The sequence below is a fragment of the Talpa occidentalis genome, unplaced genomic scaffold, assembly GCF_014898055.3.
Source record: "Talpa occidentalis isolate TD23 unplaced genomic scaffold, MPIMG_talOcc4v2.1 talOcc4.15, whole genome shotgun sequence".
Lineage (NCBI taxonomy): Eukaryota > Metazoa > Chordata > Mammalia > Eulipotyphla > Talpidae > Talpa > Talpa occidentalis.
In genome coordinates this window covers 14,804,846-14,823,823 of record NW_023601543.1, presented here as the reverse complement: position 1 = coordinate 14,823,823, position 18,978 = coordinate 14,804,846, and the positions used below count along the sequence as shown (strand labels likewise).

The window sequence follows — 18,978 nt, the reverse complement described above, 5'->3', positions numbered from 1 at the left end:
CCTCCCACCGGCTTCCTGCCACCCCACCGCCTCCCCTCAGCCCCCTTCCTTAACTCCCATTCTTGCCTTTTCTAGGCCCTGCAACTGGTTTCTCTTTACCGATGTCCTGAAGAGGCTGAAGCTTTCCTCGAGGATCTTTCAGGCTCGGTTCCCGCACTTTGAAATTGCCACCTTGCCCAAAGCGGAGTTCTACAGGCAGGTGGCCTCCAGCCAGCTGCTGACCCCTGCCGAGAGGCCTGGAGGCTTGGACACCACTTCTGCACTGGGCTCCTCTGAGACTGTGGAGCTGGTGCAGTATGAGCCTGAGCTAATTCGGCTCCTAGGGTCTGAGGTGGAGTTCCAGTCTTGGAACAGTTGACTGGGAAAACAGCCCCTCCCTTTTCTTCTTTCTCCTCCCAAGTTCACCCTCCCCCTACCTCCCATGTCTCTCTCCCGCCCAGCACCAGACTGCAGAATGAGGCAATAATTCGGACCAACAAGAAGCCGCCTTATCAATGCCAGCATTAATTAATGACTGGATTTTTTTTTTTTTTTGGTTACAGTTAGTTCTCATCTCCCTGTCATCGTCATTGTTCTTGTGGTTGGTGATGGGAGTGGAAAGTTGAACTCCACGTCTGAGGACGAGAGGTCCCAGGGGTGGAGGGAGGTGGTGCCAGGGTCCCTTGAACTGGCCTCCTTGTGTATGACCAAGACCAAACTTGGGCCCTGGGTGGCTGCGGCCTGTCCAGAAATGAGAGAAGCCCAGATCTCTGAGTGCCCCCTCTGTTCCCCTGTGTTCTTCTGTCTTCCATAGTATTTATTTTATTAGTATTTAATTTGTATTGTTTCATTGGTTTCTGATAAGTCTGTATCACTGTGACAATTTGAGACAACTTGTTGTATTGAGGGACGTTCTTCACCTCTTTTCTGTTTCTTCCTTGATAAGCTCTAAAGCTGCCCCCCCCCACCACAGAGTTACTCCCAGGTTTTTTCTTGCACCGGGGAGGAGGTTGGAGGGTTGGGGACCATCAACTTGTGACTCATGAAGCTGGCTGGTGCTGGCCCAGGGCCGGGGTCCTGGGGGTAAATCCTGAGACTTTGGTGCTCCCCCACCCCCAGTTTTTTCTTGTTATACCCCCTGCCCTTTGCAGCAGCTCTGCTAGCTAGAGATGAGGTGGGAGCTGGGGTCAGTGAGTCACCAACAGGAGAGTGGAGACGGACCTGAAGGAGACAGGTTGCCCTCCTCACATCTTCCCACTGCTTCCCTCAGAGCGCCCCATATAGGTCTGTTCCCCAGCCCCCTGCCCCCGTTCTGCCCTCACCCCCTCTGGATACTGAGCCCCTCGGCTCATAGCCCTCGCCTCCTCCCTCTTCCCACTGCCCCACTCGCAGCACCCCTTGCTTCTCTTCTGTTCTCCCTCTGCCCCCCATTCCCCTTCGGAATCTTCAGAGGGCTCTGGAATTGACTGCCAGATGTGAAGTCCAGGCCTCAGCTGTTTCCGAGGCGGGTGAGGGCAGGAGCTGGGTCTCTGCCCCTCCGCTCCTGTCTGGGGGTAGGGGGCTGAGCGCCAGCACAGGGGTCCAGGCTGCCCTCCTGGCCTCGGGCCAACAGTGCTGGGTTAGTTCCGGGAGAGAGGGAGGAGCCCAGGCTGCTTCCCCCCCCCCCCCCAGTGGCGCTCGTGCGTGTGTGGTCTTTCCCGCTCTTGTTCTTATTTTTCTACCAATTGCTATTTTTCCGAACAATCCTTGTAGAGAGTATGTGCCATCCAAAGGCAGGAGGGCCTCGCTGTGGCCGGCTCTGGTTGGAGATGGTACAGTTTTATTGTACAGGTGCTAAAACAACAACAACAAAAAGAAGAAAATGGAAAAAAAAAAAGACAAAAAAAAAAAAAAAAAAAAAAAAGCCAGTTTGAGGATGGGACAATCTGTTCTCTGGAGCCTCCCGACCCACGTGGGAGCATTGGTGGCTATTTTCTTTGTATTGTGTTTGTTCTTCGTTCGCGGGGGGAGTTCCCGACCCCCTTCTGTAGGACTGCTCCCCACCCCCACCATACTGCCCAGTTGGTTTTGAACTGTTGTTCTCCCTTTTTAAGAAAAAAAAATATATATATATACATATATATATAAAGTCGAGGGGTTTTGGGTTTTAATTTTCTGGTTTTGATGGGGTCGTGGTATTCTACGGTTTATGTCTGCCTTTCCTTTTCGCATCTGGGTGTGTGTTCTGGCTGCCCTCTATGTTTCATTTTAAGCAACTGGCTGTGGAGTCAAAAACACTTGCATACTGAAAAACCCACGTCAGGGCTTCTGTCTCCTGTCTCTCTTTACTCCTGTCCCCACCGTGACTTGTCCCTGCTCAGAGAACATGGGCCTCCCAGTGCAGTCCCCGGGGAAGCCCCTGGTCCTGCTTGACAGTTGGGGTCCCGGGAGAGGCGGTGAATGAGGAAGCAGCCGAGCGCCGGTGCACATGGGGTTCTCGGGGACAGGACCAGGGCCGGGGAAGGAAGGGAAGGCGGGGCAAGGCAGGGGCCGGCTGGGGCTGGGCTGGCGGCGAGGATGGAGCGGCCACATCGACTCGGGTGTGCGCTTGTGCGCGTGTGAGTGGGAGCGAGAGGGGGTGTCTGCGTCCGGTGGCCCCCGGAGAGGTAGCTGGGCCGGAGAAGGAGCCCCTTCCAGCTGGCTGTGACGAACGACCGACCTTCGCTTGAGGCGGTCGCCAGCCTGCGGGCTCTCTCCCGGCCTGGGCTGCCCTATGGCATCTGGCTGCAGAGTCGCAGCACTCCACTGTGCGCCGGCGCTCCTGGCCCCCCCCACACACACACAGTGCAGCCTCCATGGTCTGGGTCTCCCAGGCCCCGCTACGATGGAGGCAAGAGGCCCATCCTGAATTTTACAATTTCTCCTCCCACTTAGGGAAAACTGGTGGAAACTATGATTCCTGCTGACTGCTGAGGGGGGCCTGACAGGCCTAGGACGAGGCCGTTTGAAGCTCAATTCTTAGGGCCTGTCACCAGCTTGTGTCACTGGAGAGCCCCATTCAGAATATAAGTCAGGGGATCCCTGTGTCTGGCCCCCTGCAGCGCAGCCATCCCCAAGAGTGAGCTGCGCAAGCCCCGGGCGTGTGCTTGTGCGTGACTACAGGCTCCTACCAAGCGTGGAGCATCGGCCCTTCAGCTGCAGCAGGACCCCGGCCTTTGCTTCCTCATTGTGATCCTCAGGCCCTCTAGGGTTGCTGCTTTCTTGGGTTCCCAAACAACCCTGCAATAGTGATTTCAGGTAAATTCTGTTTGGAACTGGCAGCTAAGAAGCCAGACATGTCAATAGGTCAGGAAAGGCATGTGGCGGGTGCAGGACTTCAGCTCACCCCAGGATGCCCCGGGAGCCAAAGGGATGGCAGGGCCACTGGGCTGGTGAGAGGCTTCCTGGGAAGGGAGGTGCCCCGCGGATCCTTCAAGAAGTAGGAAGTAGGGATTTGGGGCGGCAGGGACAGATCTCCAAACTTGGGACAATCTGAGCAAAGGCTCGGAGACAAGAAAGTACCATTTCTGTGTCGCTTTGGCGGCAGGGGCAGGTGGGAGGTAGGGGTGGGAGCCCAGTGGAGCCACGGGAAAGCTGGAGCCGGGTATGGCAGGTGTCTCGGTGTTGGGGGCGCAGCAGGCCGAGTCGAGGGGAAGAAAGATAATTGCTTGCAGTTCAGAAGAAAGCCTGAAGGGCCAGCGGTGGAGGTTACCCTTAGACTTGCACTTAAGGCAGGAGGGATTGGGAGCCTGGCAGGGGCGAATCCTGGGGCCCGGGCTGGTGGAGAGGAGAGAGTGGCGTTGGTTTGGTTGTATGAGCGGAACTGTGTGTCTGTGTTTGAGAGACGGGAAGGAATGGGCGCTGGTCCCCCGGGGGAGCGGTGACTGGCTTTTGGGTTTGTGTGCACACCCCTTCATTCACCTGGAGAAAGGCTGGAGGGGGGCGGTTAAAAGTAGATGCAAAGAGTAGCTCCCTGTTTTCCGGCACTGGGGTTCTCGCCCCGAGCCTCTCTGGAGTCCTGCCGCTGCCCTTCGCCTGGCTGGGGAAGATGAAGGCAGGAGGCAAGGCGCCTCCTCATGGCAGGGGTGGGCGATCTGCAGCCCCGGGCTGGGCGGGGGTGAGGGCGGCCGGCATCTTGGGAAATGCTCTCCCGGCCCTTTCACTGGAGCGCGGGCGGGGCCAGCTCCTCCACTGACCACCTGGGCTGCCCTTGGGTGGTAACCTAGTCTTTGGAGCCTTCATTGCTCCATCTGCCAAATGGGGCTCAATGTACGAAGCACTGAAGAGGATCCCACCGACAACACGCTCTTTCGGGAAGTCAGTTCCTCCTCGGCGCTGCGGTCACAAGTCGATCTTACCAGAATGTTCCTTTCGGGAGCGCAAGGCCGAAAGCGAAGCCCCGCCCAGAAGAAGGGCCGGCGGCTCTCTCCCTCTCCCTGCCAGGCTGGGGTGTGCGGAGACTCGGAGCCGAAGGCGCCTGCCCCTGCACATCCAGCCGGCCCCGGGAAGCTGCCCCGGCCAGACCAGCGCCGCCCCCAGGCTGGCAGGCTGAGCGGCCGACCCGGAGCGGGGCGGGCCGGGCTCCGCGTGCTCCCCCAGGCCGCGGGGTTCCGAGGGGAAGGCCGGCGAGCCGCGGCGTCGGTCGCCCGGCGCCGTCCTCCGGGGGCCCGCGCGCAGGCCGCAGGCGGTCGGGCCCCCGCGGGCCCCCGGATGTCGCGGCGGAGGGCGGCGGGGGAGGCGGGCGGGCGCGGGCTCACCTGCAGGCCCCGGGCGGGGGCGCGGGGGCGGGGCGGGGCGCGGGGCGGGGCGGGGCGCGGCCGGCCAATGGGGAGCGGGCCTGCCCGGCGGCTCGGCGCCCCTGCAAAGTGGCGGGGAGGGCCGGCGCGGGAGAACTTCGACGCCCTCGCACGGTGGAGGCCGTTGGAGGGGCCGGAACCAGCCGGGAGCGGCTCGGGGCGCAAAGTCAGCGCCGAGGGACGAGGGACGGAAGACGCGGCCGCGGCCGCCTTCACAGGAAGCGCCAGGCCCCGCCCGGCCGCCCCGCCCTGCACGGCTCCGCCGGGCTGCCCGCCCGCGGCTGGCGGCTCGACGGCGCCACCTGCCGGACGCCGCCCTCCCGCGCCCGGCGTGCCCGCGCCGGGCTCTGAGCCCGCGACCCCTTGGCGCCGCCTCAGCCTCCCAGCCCTGGCAGCGCCCGGGAGCACGGCCTCAGTCGCCTCCGATCCAGCGGCTTCGGAGCCCCAGGCAAGCGGCTTTTTCAAAAACGTGATGGCATCAGAAAGACCTGGGCACAGGAGACCGACTTCTCGTTCCGCCCCTCCCCCGGGCCTGCCAGTCCTGCCTCTAAGGGGAGCGCAGCAAGGGGTGGCGGCTCAGAAGTCTCCTGGGGCGCCCGGTGACAACAAAGCACAGCTGGGAACGGCCCTGGGCACCTTATGCATAGTGTCGTCTGGGGGTGGCCCAGACTGGGGCAAAGGAAGCAGCGGCCTGCAGTGAGCCGTGGCCCCCTGGCATGGCTGCTCCGCCCTCCTCTCGTGCCTGCCTCAGCATAGGGCTGAGACCCCCATTAGAAGCAGGACTCGATCATTCTTTCAACAAACATTCATTGAGCACCTACTGGGTGCCAGGCACTGTGCTAGGAGCTGGGGATACATCAGGGACTGACACAGAGTCCCTGTCCGTGAGGAGCTCACAGTCTACCGGAGGGGAGCACGGACAGACCCACAGCTGAGCTGCCACCGTGGGCTAAGTGCTAGGCACAAAGTGCTGCGGAGGAGGGAGCAAGACATCAGGTGCTGGGGCCTGAGGGGCGTCCACCCCCAGGGCAGGATGTCGTTGCCGAGTGACCCTGCTGCAACAGAGCCGTCTCCGAGCTCCTCCCCCAGCCCTTGCCGGTACCGGGATCGGCACAGGTGTTGGCCAGATCAGCTAATTGAACACTTGGAGTAGGAAAGAAACTGGACAGGGAAGTTTCTTTAGAGGCAGCGGATGTTCGAAGTAGTAACAACTCTTGGGAGTGGAAACTGGGGTGGGTGGGGGTAGCACAAGGACACTGACCCAGGGAGGACAGGCAGGGAGCACCCGGGGTGAGTGCCTGTGCAGAGGGGAGGTCAGAGGTCATCTGCCTCCAAGTGTGGCCCCCCTGTCCCTCCAGCTGCGGCACTCACTGCATGCTCGGCGGTGAGACCCGTTCTCGGGTGCTGCAGCCCCAGATGGTAACCCCGGTTGGGGAGACAAAATAGGTCCGGGGCACTGAAGCTCTGAGTGACAGTTTTGATTGTAGCAGCGGAGCTGTCACGGGCTGTTCGAGACCCGGGGCCAAAGCCTGGCGATTGCTGCCGTGTGAAATAAGGGACTCCCTGAACGGCAGGCTGGCCCGGGGCAGGGCAGCGGCTGTGCACGGGGTCTGGAAGGGTGGGTGCCATGCAGTTGGCACTAACGGGGCGGGACGAGCATTCTGGGTGAGCAGAACCAAGGAGCGCCGTCTCGCAGGAGCGAGGAGCTTGCAGGAGACGCGCCGGGGGTGGCCGGAGCACTGCACGGGTGAGACGTGGCCGGCCGAGCCCGCTAGGACCTGGCGGCGGGGGGCCTCGCCGGGAGGGCCTGCCAGGAGGCCAGCTCTGGGTAAGTCTGAGCTGGAAGTGGGCCAGTTTAGATACACTGCAGACCGCGCTGGACTTCAGGCGAGGACGCGGCGGACAACGACAGGCACGGGGGAGAGCCGCCCCGACGGCTGTGCCCCGTCCAGTGTAGCTGGGGAAACGGGGGGGGGGGGGGGGGGGCGTTGTTCACAGAAACAGCAGGTCACCAGGCTTTTCCTTTGTTTGCTGGGGACAGGCCGTGTGTGTGGAGAGACAGCCAAGACACAGCAAATCCATTTTCGAGGGAGGGGCTACCTTCGAGGGCCTGGCAGGCCCCCGGGGGGAAATGAGGAGCAGAGAGCTGGGGACGCAAGCCTCGAGCTGAGGAGGGAAGGCGAGGGGCTGAGCTCCGGGTTCCAGGCTCACCCCCCCCCGCCCCCGGCAGGAGTCAGGGGAATGGACGGCTCCCTTGGGGACACCCACATTTAAATGGGCAGATGCAGAGCCAGGTGGGCACCGAGGAAGCGGAGGAGCCCACGAGGCGGGAGGGGCGGGCGCTGCGTGGTGACCAGGCGGCTGCGCCCGCCCCCGCGAGGGTCCCGACCTGCGGAGGGCCAGTGCAGCGCGGGCCCCGAGGCGGGGCGGGCCGGCCCTGACCTGCGACCTGCGACTGCCTCGGTGCGGTTGTCTTCAAGGCGACCCTTTCTCGAGTTACTTTACTTTCCACCATCAGGAATTTGTCATCATAAACTGATTTTATTAAAAAAACACCGACACTTTTCTAAGTGCTAGAAACATGTAATAAATACATCTGCACAACCATGAACGGCCCTCCCGCCGGCGTGGGGTGGAGGGAGAGCCAGAGAGCGCCAAGACGACAGTAGGTGGGACAGTGACTAACCCAACACGAGAGAGCAACGAAGGGAGGTAGTTAGGCCAAATAGATGGTTTCGTGCCAAGGATGTAGCAAAGGTCCTGTGGCACCGATTCACATTAACCCAATTTGGCGGATGCCGGGTGCCGACGGCTGATGGGGCAAGCGAGGTCAAAGCGGGGGTGGGGGGGCACAGCGCGCCCCTTCCTCAGAAAGCGACAGGGAAGCAAGACTCCGCGTCGAGACGGAAGGACTAAGAGAGCGCTCAGCTGCTGGCTCCTGTCTTCTGGGCGAAGGAGGAATCAGGGCCAGGTGCGAAAGCTGGAGGTGAGGGGCAGCGGTCCGCTGGAGGAGGCCTGCCGCAGCCGTCGTGGGGGTGGGTGGGCTGGCAAACCTACAAAGTGAGTAGAGGCAGGGCTGAGCAGCAGGTACGAGAGAGCCGGCACAGAGGCGGCCCCGAGGGCCAGGGCGACGCGACTCCCCAGTCGCACCTGACAGCAGAACGTCGGGGGCAAAATGAACCGAGAGGGACCCCGGCATGGGGAGGGTACGGGCCGGGGTGCCCGCAGAGGCCGTCGGGGGCGCGTGGCCAGCCTCACAGAGCAAGCCCTGCCGCCCACGTCCAGTCCGCCCGGCGCCCGCTGGGCCTGCGTGGCCGGGCCTCACGCCGGCAGGGCGGCCGCCTCCGAGGCGCTCGAGGTGCGGGCACGCTGGCACGGGCCGAGGAGGGCGGCTCCCCGCGGCCGAGCTCCCTGCCCTCTCTGGCTGCTCCTCCGCTCGGCCTTTGCCGCGTCCTTGCCAACGGCACCTTCCCCCAGACGCGCGCCCTCGAGGCCCTCCTTCCCGGATCCGCTGCAGCTCTGCGGCCTCTCCCCGCTCAGGGGGCCCCACCTGCTCTCCAGAGTCTCAGCAACCGAATCTGGGTTGGGGGAACTGGAGAATAATTTCCCTTCAAAAACACCCCCCACCCCTGCGGCCCCCCCAGAGAGACCCACGCCCTTGGAAGCCTCGCAGCTGCACCCCGCGTCCTCCAGAAACAGAGACACTCAGAGACACACAGACACATTCACAGGCGGGGCGACAACCCCCCGGGGGGCAGCCAGAGAGGGGGACACCCAGCCAGGCACAAGGACTTTCCCGCGAGCCCCTGCACCAGCCCAGGCCGCAGCTCCCCGGGCGCGCCCGCCACCGCCAGGCCGGCCCACGACTCCAGAGAAGCCCATCGCCCGGTGCTCTCGAAGGCCGCGGCCTGACGCCGGCAGCGCTCAGATCGGGCCTGGCCTGGCGTGGCCATGGCTACGCAGGGGGGGGGGTCCCCCGGAAATGGAAGGGCAGGTGTACCGGAGCCGGGCCCCACTAAGGGAGGTCTGGGTAAAAACGCTGCTCGTCTTGGCCTGCAGCTCGCGACCCCCCCACTCCGCCCTTCCTGCGTCTCAGGGCTCCATCTTAATCAGAGAAGTGGGGTTGAATGGGGAGAAGGGGCGGGGGTGGGGGATCTGGTCAGCCGGCCCCCAGACGCGGGCACACTGGGCTCAGCCAGACACAGGGACCCTGAGCCTGAGGAGAGCTCAAGTTCAGCCACTGGGGTCAGCCCAACCGTGGGGCGGCTGGGAGGAGAGCAAGTCTGGCTCCCCAGAAGGCTCGAATTGTGGGGACCCCTGGAAACCAGCTGGGTTGGAAGTGGCTGAAGGTGAGCTTGCTCCCTCAGGAGCTCCCTCAGGGTCTCTTCAGGAACCAGCAGCCCCTCCACAGGGGCCCCCGTAACCACCCCCTGCACATATGAGGGAGACCTCAGCGGCCCCTCCTTGGCCCTCGGGGCTGCGGTGGCGCTGGAAGTCCTGATGAAGGCCGCAATGACAGTCCCCGGGGGCTGAGAGCTGGGCCCTGCGGGTGCAGCCCCTGTGACCGAGGGTGAGGCTGGATTGCTTGGATGGTTGGTCCCTGCCAGAAACTGGGGGAGGCCGCTCAGAATCAGTGGAGCCCCTGGTGTTGCCACCTGGCTCTCTTGGAAACTGGCGTTCAGAGGAAAGGACGCCTGCAAAGTGAAGGTGTCCTTGAAGGCCGAAGCAGGCGGAACACTCTGGAGAACGAGCTGGGTCGAAGCAGTAGTACTGGCAGGAGGCCCGCTGGTCAGCACCGTGGTCAGTGGGATTGTCTGCAGGGTCAAGGCTGAGCCCGAGCCCACAGGGGCCACCCCCAGGTGGATGTTGCCGGGCGCAGGAGTACTGAGGAGAGAGAGAACAGATTCGGGGGTTAAGGCAGGAGGCCTGGACTGCACGGCAAGGAGTGCCCGGGAGGAAGGAGCTGAGAGCAGTCAGCTGCTTGGTTCTGGTTGGCCAGGGTGAGGGGTCTTTTAGATCGTGGCCCTACTGCACTTCGCTCAATCTTCCAGTCAGCACGTTAGTCAAATAAGGTTGATGATGGCGCCAGAGGGGCTCCGTACCCTGGCCGAGACCACACAGCTACAGGGACTCACATGTGGGCTTGCTCCTCCCCAGCCGGGGTTCTTGCCCCTCCTCCGCACCAGCACCTCCCTCCCCCAGAGAGCAGCTCAGTAACCCGGGCTTGAGTAGTGAGGGGCACACACACAGAGCCCAGACAAAGCCCAAACTTTCCGGGGAAGACTGGAGGCACCTGAGTGTGGACAAGAAGCCACGAGAAAGTTTTCCAGGTGGGCCTGAAGGGCTGAGGAAGGCAGAGCCAGTGTCTCTGCAATATCTTCTGTTGTCTCTTTTCTGGGGTGGAGACTTGAGGGTGCTGGGGTGGAGGGGTGCGGTGTGTGCAGATGTGGAGGCCCCTGGTGGCCGCTGGGGGAACCTTCTTGGGTAACAAGACACCTGGGCGTGGCGCCAGAAGCCTCCCCAAGTCAAGAGCTGACTTCAGGGCCTCCCTGGTGGCGCAGGCGGTTGAGCGCAGCGCTGTGAAGCTGTCCGCAGCCTCTGCAGCGCCGGCTCCATCCCCGCCAATTTGTCTGGGCTCTTTGTCGGGGCAGCACACATGGCGCAGCAGACCTCTCCTGTCTCGCCCGCTGCTCCCCTCAGCAGTGTATTTCAGTCACTCTGCCTGTTCTGCTCCCCGCTCTGTCTCTGGTGGGTCCTCTCACCCTCCCACGCATCTGGCCTGTACCCCTGTTCCTGTATAAATAAAATAAATCTTTAAAAAAAAAGACAGAGCTGACTTCACCACTACTTTGGTGCGGGACCCGGGGCAAGTCACTTTTCTGTCTTGACTGACAAGTTGAGGCCAGAAACACAGTAGAACTTTGCAAAAAGCTGAAAAGTAACCCCCAACACGAGGTGCCCCAGTAAGACAACTGGGTAGAACCCTTACCCCTTACCTCACGGCTTTGGGGAGTTTGGCCTGGTTCTGTGGCGGCGAGACCAGCATGGTGGAGGTAGTGGGGAGCTCCTCATCTAGAGACAGTCCCGATTCCAGACTCGCAGATGGCTGGAGACCAAGCTGCTGAACCTTGGGCTTTTCCCAGGAGGAGCTGCCCTTGGCTTGGGGGGTGGCTCTGGAGGAGACTCTGGAGCTGTTTCGCCGGGTGGCACTACCAGAGGAGGTGGAGGGAGTGGAGGCCTGAGGTGATGATGCTGAGGCTTCGCTTCCCTCATCCTCGTCTTCGATCACCACCAGATCCTTGGGCATCTCCTTAAACTGGTACACCAGCCTCTGCCCTTCCACTTTGGCAAGGATGCCTCTTTGGTAGTAGTATCTGGGGGACAAAGGGCGGGGAGTTAGCCAGGGTCACGCCACCCACTGTCCACAGCCCACGAGTGTGAGGCCAGTGGGGGAGCAAAGGGGGGGCAAGGAGAGGAGTGGGGCCAGCACCTGGACTTGGGAGGTCTTTATGAAACCTCAGAGCTCTTGCTCTGAGCATCAAAGGGTCCGCGAAAGGGACCCAAAGCAGCCCCCACCCTGCTTTGGGGCAGAGGAGAGTGAGGGAGGAGGGCGCAGATGACGGGGCGCTCGCGGTCCCACTGCCTGAATCACGCAGGGCCCTCTCCCGGGGTGTCCGGCTTGCAGACCGTGAAGGAGGTCCTACTGGGGGAGGGGAGGCCCTGAGAAGCCTGGTGGCGCAGGGGTTAAATTCTCAGCACTATCAGGCTAGTGGCAGCCACTGCGTCTTGAGTTCGATCCCCGCCAGGGAGCTACCCACGTGGCGCAGCAGGCCTCTCCTGACTCGCCCGCCGCTCCCCTCAGCAGCGTGTTTCAGTAGATCCTCCTGTTCTGCTCCCCCCCCCTCTCTGATGAATCCTCTCACCCCCGCACCTCTGGCCTGCACCCCAGTTCTTGTATGCATACAGAAATAAAATAAATGTTTAAAAAAAAAAAAAAGCTCTTCCATTCTAAAAAAGAAAAAACGCCAGGAAAGAAATGCAAGAGGAGGGGACTGTCCTCCCAGAGGGGCAAGCAAAGGGGGAGTGTTTCCTTCGAGGGTGAGTCTGGTCTCTCGGGGGACACCGCGGCCCTGGGGAAGAGCCTGGCAGCGCCCACGGCAGGGCCCGGGAGGCCGAGCCGCGCCTACCTTAGCGCCCGGCCCATGGTCTCATAGTTCATGTCAGGCTTGTTCTTCTGCTTCCCCCACAGCTTGGACACGGCTTTGGAGTCCACCAGCTTGAAAATGCCCTTCTCGCGCTGGGTCCACTTGATGTACTTGGGGCAGGTGTTCCTGTCCTGCAGCAGCGCCAGCAGGAACTCCCACAGGTAAATGGTGCTGCCTGCCGGAGGGCGCGGGCAGGCGGTGAGGGCCTGCAGCCCCTGCCCTGCCGCCCCCGCCCCGCCCGCCGCCGCGTACCTTTGCCGTCCTTGGACTTCTTCCGGATGGGCACGCTGGGGTCGGTGACCGGCGAGGCGCTGCGGCTGTCCTTCGTCTTCCGGACTGCGGGGGACACGGCGAGAGGAGCGTGAGGCCGGGACCCCCTTAGGGTCTCCCCGACTCCCCACCCCAGTCGCTCACCTCCTTGAAGCCCCCCCCGGCCCCCCCCCCCCGTGTCTCTTACTTCTCTTCTTCGATTTCCCGGTCCTCTTGGCACTGTCCTCCCCGAGCGCCTTCTCCTCCGGGGGCTGCCCCTCGCGGCCGCCAGCGTCGCCGGCCTTGGCCAGAGCGCTGGGCTCGGGGACAGGAAACGTGTAGTTGGGCAGAGCGCCGGCCAGAGCCGGGTCTGAGTCTGGGAGCATCTCAGGGGAGCTGACTGCAAGAAGAAGGGCCTGAGGTGACCGGGGCCCCAGGGCGGGGTGGGAGCTGGGCCGGCGCTCGGGGAGGGGGCTGGAGGGGCGGCTGCGCTTGCAGACGCCGCACGTGTCTCGCGCCAGGAGGAGAGGAAACACCTGCAGCGCTGTGGGCACGAGCGGGCCCCAATCACGGCTGCCACACTGGGAGCCCACAGCCGGTGGCGGGGCGTTCCAGGCAGCTCCCAGGGTAAAGGACCACCTCGAGTTAGTCATCGGCTCATTTTGCAACTCCGGAGGCCTTGACAGCAGTTAGGCCAATCTCTCTGCTTTCCTGGTGCGTAGACGGGGGCCCAGAGACAGTAGGACACGTGCCCAAGGGCACACCGCAAGCTGGCGCCTGTGCCCGTAGGCCTTGCGTAGAAAGCTGTTGCCTCCTGGATGAATATTCTTATCGGAGCCAGGATTACAAATGCTAGGACTCTTCCCTGGCAGCTTCCCTCCCCCCACCACCCCCACACCTGCTTGGGCAGGGATATTAGGGGGCCAGGAATCACCCTGTGGTATCAGAGGGGAGGAGCCAGCGGGGATGGAGGGGGCTCATGGGCAGGTAGGAGCCAGCCTTCAAGAACAGGGAAGGGAGGGGGGTGCTCCAAGCCTGGCACATTTCCCAGTAAGCCACACCCCGCAGCCTTCCTGGGGGCCAAGCGAGACAGCAGAGGGGCCAGAAAAGTCACCCTGGCCCACAGCACAGCCCCCAGCATGGACGGACCTGGAGGAGTCTGTCACAGGAAGCCAGCCGGGCCCCGGGAGACGGCAGCTGTCGGGGCCCAGTGGCATGCACGAGAGACCGGGCAGAAAGTACAAGGCCGGCCGTCAGGGGCCGGGAGGGGAAATGGGGAGATGGTGTCTACGGGGGCAGAGTGCCCATCTTGCAGGCTGAAGAGAGTTCTAGCATCGGCGGTGACCGTTGCACGCCCCTGAGCTATCCACGGACGTGTCGGTGAGGGGGTCCGTTTTACGTCGGGTGTATTTTGCCCTCAGTTAAACATCGGGGAGAAAGTGCCCTTGGCCGTCTCGTCCTCGTCCTCGTGCTCTCCTGCCCCTTCCCAGGCCCGGCACGGCTAGAAGCACGTCTACGTATGCACAGGCCGGCGGCTACCTGTGCCCCCGCACGCGCTGCACCGGTGTGGTCGTTATAAAGGGCGTGTCCTGGCACCTTGAGCGAAGGCACCAGCTTTGAACTTACAGATTTGCTTCTCATCCAGCACGTCGTTGGGAGACTCGACATTGAGCAGCACTTCCGTGGTCGACATAGGCTGCATGGCTGCCTCATTGTCATCTGGTGCCAGGGTCCGTCGTGGGGGGAGAAGAAACGTTGCCTCAGGCACAGCCCAGAAGGGACCAGAACACCCCCTCCCTGCTTCCCCTTTCCTCTTCACCCCCGCAGAGGACGCCTGGTTTCCACTCCCTCGTTGTCCTGCCACATCTCTGAAAGACCTGAATCCGCTTCCATGGCCCCCTCTCTGGGGAGCGGAACTACTTTTTTGGGCTGGTCTAAATTCCAACAGTCGGGGACCTGCTCGTGCTGCCTGGGTCACTAGAAGCCGCGGTGGCCAGCACCCCCTTCTCCACCACGCCTTCCCTGTCCCGAAGAGGAACAGACCTGCCAGCAAGAAACTGCCCTCCAGGACCTGGTCCTGAGTCATGCACAAGGCGCCGTCGGTTATGATGCTGTTGTGGCCATCGTCCAGCTCCAGCCCCGAGTACAGGTGCAGCAGCTCAGGGTAGGGCACCTGCTCCACGATCACAGCTGGGAACACCGAGGGGTCTTCCAGCTGTGGAGAAGACAGGGATTTGGTTCAGGCCCGCTCCATCCCCCTCTGTCAAGAAGTCCTCCCCACTGGAATCTGGCCCTTCTTGCGATTCTTAATTCTTGTAGCTCTCAGGGGCTGCCCTGGGCAGGGATGACGATGGTGCTCTGGGTCCAACCTCAAGACGGCTGGGTCAGCTGCGCACCACCCGGACTCAACGTGCCCCACACTGGAGAAGAGGCAGCCAGGCCTCGCTGCCTGGGCGCACAGTCTTCACTGGTGGTGTTTCTGGTGAATGGAGGCCTGAGGGCATGAAGCTCATCCTGGTGCCAGTGGTGACGGCAAGGCAAAGAGCTCCATCTACAGCCTGGTAAGGGGCTCCCCGCAGCCAGGGTTCGGTGCCCAGGCTAAGGGGCTCCGATTGTGCCATCTTGGGGCTCAGTCTATGCCATTGAAGACAGAAGAACAGAGACATCATAGAGGTCGGAAGGGAAGGGCCCGTCCTGACTGGATGGGCAGCTGTTCATGTTCAGGGAGAACCAGGAGGAGGAGAAGCAGGTTTGGGGGGGGGGGGAATTTAAGAGGAGTGTCTGGCTATGGTGAGCTTGAAGTACCTTGGAGATGTCTGAAATGAAGACACTTTCCAGGGAGGGAGATCCATGTGTCTAAGAGCGAAAAGGAGGGTCGCTAAATCTTTTGGGCTGGATAAGGTTAACATGGGATCTGACCCCTGAAGAACAAAGTTGATCTAAAATCAAAGCTAAATATAAAAGATTAGGGGAGTATTTACATAACAAAAGGGGATTATTTAAATGTAAATGCAATTACTTTTTAGGATTAAAATTCAGCTGCCCTGGACATAGTTCAAGTACCCCGTGACCACGTGACCAGCGGCCCCAGAACCTGCAGCACAAATACAGCGTCTCGGAAAGTTCTCTTGGGTTGTGCTCATCTACTTCGTGTCAGTTTCCTCACGTATAAAATGGGGTGATCCTATTGTTGACCCCATGGGTTTAAAAAATAAATCAATGTGCACTAAGCCCTTAGAACAGGGCCTGGCATAGAACAGGTTCTCCAGAAGTGTTTTAGCCATCAGGGTCCTCTAGCACACTGGGGATGTTTTATTTCTCAGCCTGGGGGGTGAGCTCGTGGATGTTCATTTTCTAGCTATTCTTTCATGTCTGAGAGACGGCGAGTCCCCTGGGTATGGATATGTGATTTGTGCACTTTCGTATTCATGATACATTTTGCAAAAAAAAAAAAAAAAAATTGTTTCCTAAAAAGAGTGGGAGAAGGGAGGTGAGGGGTCAACAGCGGGCGGAGCGGACCCCGGGCAGAAGGAGCTGCGGGAACGAGAAGCAAGTCAAACTGGTGAGAAGCACTGAGAACCCAAGTGAGGCTCCGCTGCCCGCCCTTCCCCACAGTGCCCGCCAGCGGCCAGGCGCCCCGGGGAGCGCAGGAAAGTTGAGCAGGCTCAGGCCCCTCAGGTTGCAGAGGCTGCACGGCCTGCTCCAGGCCCGCTAGGGGGCAGCCTTGGGTAGGTACTAGAGGCCCACGAAGCTCTTCAGTCCTCACGAGGAATTAGGATTGAGGGACCTACTTAGGTTGGGGCGCCCTTGGGGGAGCTGGTTCTGCTCTGGTGAAGACGGGGAGATGGCAGCGAGGCAGGGCGGGGAGCGGGCTTGCCCGGAGAGCGCTGTGGCCAAACTGGCATCAGAGCCCAGCGCTCCCGACTTCCTGGTGCATTCCTTCCGCCAGGCCTGGCTGCCTCTCTCCAGTTTGGGGAAGCAGAAGAGGGGGTGGGGAGTGATGAGTGCGCGGGGGACACCACCCGATGGGGCCCGCTGAGCACTCGGTGCAGGGCAAGGTATGAAGCAGTGGGGACCAGGCGCCAGAATTCTGCCTCTCCCCCCAGCGCCCCCCGCCCATAAGGCCCAGTCCCCACGCATCCTAAATCTTCAGAGCGAGGCCACAAGCCGTCATGGTCGGCAGGGCCAGATGCAGAGCGTGAGGGGGACGGGGTGGGGCGCTGCCCTGTGGCCGTGCCAAGGCGTCCTCCCTGTGACACCGGGGCGGGGGCGGCGACGGGGCGCGCAGGGGGCCGGTGGACACCCGTGCGGCAGCCCGCGCTGCTGGCGGCCGGCCGGCTCGGCTGATGGACTTAGCAGCTGCCTGGCTGGCCTGGTGACCACGCGGGCCACGTAACCGCACGAGGCAGCCGGCTCACGGCTGACCGGCCACGTGAGGGAGTCTCCGCCGGCGCGTAGCCGTCCGGAGGGCAGGCTCGGTGCCCTGGGCCTAGTAGGTGCTTGATCAATGTTTGCTGACTGGCTGGCCGGCCGCTGTCTGGCTCCCTGGCTGTCTGCCCGCCTGTCTGCATCCATCTGATCGTCCACCCTGGCGGGCTGGGCTCTGCGCTCCGGGGCCCTACCTGGTGGATATCGTCCATCCCGTTGCTTGCAAACTCAAAGATCAGGTCACTGGGCTGCAGGGTAATAGCCATGCTGTGTTCTCAGAGCTGCAGTGGGATTGGCAGGGCCCTCTGGAGCTGCAGGGATTTCTTGATGAAGTGCCTCTGCCCAGGGACCTTGCAGCCTAGAGCTCACACCCCGAGCCACGGTAAAATCGGGGGTGTTGAGAGCAGGAGTAAGTGGTGGCCTAGGCCAGGTTCAAGGCTGCATGCTGGGCTGGGCCCGCCACAGGCCTGACCTAGGGAGAAAGGAGACAGGCGCCGTGAGTCCCCTTCCTTCCGCCCAGCTCCCAGGACAGGCAGACCTGGCCACGCCGGGCAAACTGCCAGAGAGGGTGGGCACCTGGGGCGGGCTGTGGCCGGGGAGAGGGGGAAGAGACAGAGGAGGCAGGGAAAGAGAAGGGGGACAGGAAGGGGACGAGCGGCCTCCAGCGGGAAGTGGCTGAGCTTCCCACCAGCACCTGCACCTGAACTGGCGCCGAAGATGCAGAGCTTCCTTTCCTCCCCTCCTCCCTCCTCTGGACAAGGTGACAGAGGGATATGGGGTTCATTCGACCCTGAGGATTCATCCCCAGAGCATACCACAGGGGAGTCAGGGCACATGGATGGGGCAGTGGCACAAGAACCCCTAAAATTCCCTTGGGTTGGGGAGGAATGTAGTGCTGGGGGCTGTGGTGGGACCTGTGTCTGGACAGGCTGTTCTTCTAGAGACTGCCTGCCTGCCTCAGTTTACCTAGGGGGTGAGGGCCACTTAGTTCTGTAGGGCAGAATCTCCGGGGGAAGACTTGCCTGGCGGGGGGGGGGGTGGGGGGCGGAGGGGAGATGTGTCTGACCCAGCCCCAGTCTGACTGACGTCGCGGAGGAAATGGCCCCTCAGGCTCAGCCGCGCCGCCAGAGAGCCCGGAGACATGGGACAGGTGGGCCTGCCCAGCCACCACCCCGCGGGCTCCCGGACTCCCGTTGGTCGAGGGAGAGGATGGCCTCTGGACCGTGTGTGGGCTGGTGCTCTTGCTTCAGCTTTGCTTTCAGTTTCAAGACTGAACTGTCACCCTGGGAACTTGTGAGGAGAGCCCTGGGGTGGGGGAAGGGCCCTCGGAACCTTCCCTCGACTCTGGGCCCCACACACGGCCCCCCTCTTCCAGGAAATCTGTCTGCTGCGGCCCACACGAGTCTCTCCTCTCCCGGAATGCGCCTCACACTCAGTCTGCACCTCAGCGCTCACGCGGCACCCGGGGCCCCCGATGGTTTCCTCTGCCAGCTGCTCTTCTGCATGTTGTCTGCCGTCACACCCATGCTGCTCCCCCCCACCCCAGGCCTCCCGCCTGTCGCCGGCTCTGCTCCTCCACCCCGGACACTTGGGCTTCCCCGCTGCTACGTCTCTGGTGCCCCGGGTTCTGGCTTTGGTGGTCTATGTGAGCGGTGCGTCTACAGCCAGCCGGTTCATCCGAGCACCTGCAAAGCTGGGTCCACACGCCATCATCAGAGTGACCCACTGGACCCCCTACCTCCTCCACTGTCCCGTGGCAGTGCCAGGGTGGCCAAACCTTCTCCTGGCCCAGAAAGAAATGAGGAACTTCAGAGAGGGGCAAAGAGGAGAGAAGGGAGGGGACCACGGGTGACCTCCCTGATGACCGCTCTCCCCCACAGGAGACACCCAGGCCTCTCCCACTTCCTTTCCGTTAGCCCACAGGACTGGCTCCGCCCTCTCCCCACCCCCACCCCACACCTTTCTACCCATCCCCAATGCAAAACTTTGAGAAGTCACTCCACTCAACCTGTCAGGTCTGCGCGCCCCTTTGGCTGAGTTAAGACGGTCTGGCCGGGCCGGGGAGGCAGCAAGGGCACACGGGGCCTTGCCTGCGCTCCGCCCCTCCCGCGGCCCCCTGGACCCGGCAAGTGACCTGTCCCTGCTGGCCTCCGAAGCCGCTCAGGGCCATTTGTGCTTGGAAGGTCTGTCTCCCCTGTCAGAGTGCCCCGAGGCCCACACATTCCGCAGCTCCCACCCTCCCACAGGCCTAGCTGCCGGAGAGGCATTCTCAAACTAATCAAATGAAAGGTGATCACTTTCAC

General features: G+C 62.2%; 2 protein-coding genes across 12 annotated transcripts in view; one reads left to right on the top strand and one right to left on the bottom strand.

Moving 5' to 3' along the window:
• Positions 1-2,271, top strand: part of BCORL1 (BCL6 corepressor like 1) — a 60,670-nt gene extending 58,399 nt beyond the window's left edge. For 5 of the 7 annotated variants that reach the window (XM_037511954.2, XM_054695565.1, XM_054695563.1 and 2 more), the window contains one exon: positions 76-2,056. In XM_037511954.2, coding sequence (XP_037367851.1) covers positions 76-358 — 283 coding nt within the window. In that variant the 3' untranslated portion in view covers positions 359-2,056. Of the gene's footprint in view, positions 1-75 lie in introns of all 7 variants that reach the window. The other 2 variants (XM_037511955.2, XM_037511957.2) reach the window with 1 other exon arrangement.
• Positions 2,272-7,323: 5,052 nt separating this feature from the next.
• The window catches only part of ELF4 (E74 like ETS transcription factor 4), a 44,026-nt gene continuing 32,371 nt past the window's right edge, over positions 7,324-18,978 (bottom strand). For 3 of the 5 annotated variants that reach the window (XM_037511951.2, XM_037511950.2, XM_054695562.1), the window contains exons 2-9: positions 16,870-17,147; positions 14,291-14,462; positions 13,874-13,966; positions 12,456-12,647; positions 12,251-12,334; positions 11,981-12,173; positions 10,790-11,167; positions 8,190-9,677 (exon numbers count right to left, since the gene is read on the bottom strand). In XM_037511951.2, the coding sequence (XP_037367848.1) occupies positions 8,903-9,677; positions 10,790-11,167; positions 11,981-12,173; positions 12,251-12,334; positions 12,456-12,647; positions 13,874-13,966; positions 14,291-14,462; positions 16,870-16,941 (1,959 nt within the window). In that variant the 5' untranslated portion in view covers positions 16,942-17,147 and the 3' untranslated portion in view covers positions 8,190-8,902. Of the gene's footprint in view, positions 7,847-8,189; positions 9,678-10,789; positions 11,168-11,980; positions 12,174-12,250; positions 12,335-12,455; positions 12,648-13,873; positions 13,967-14,290; positions 14,463-16,869; positions 17,148-18,683; positions 18,705-18,978 lie in introns of those variants that run through there. The other 2 variants (XM_037511953.2, XM_037511952.2) reach the window with 2 other exon arrangements.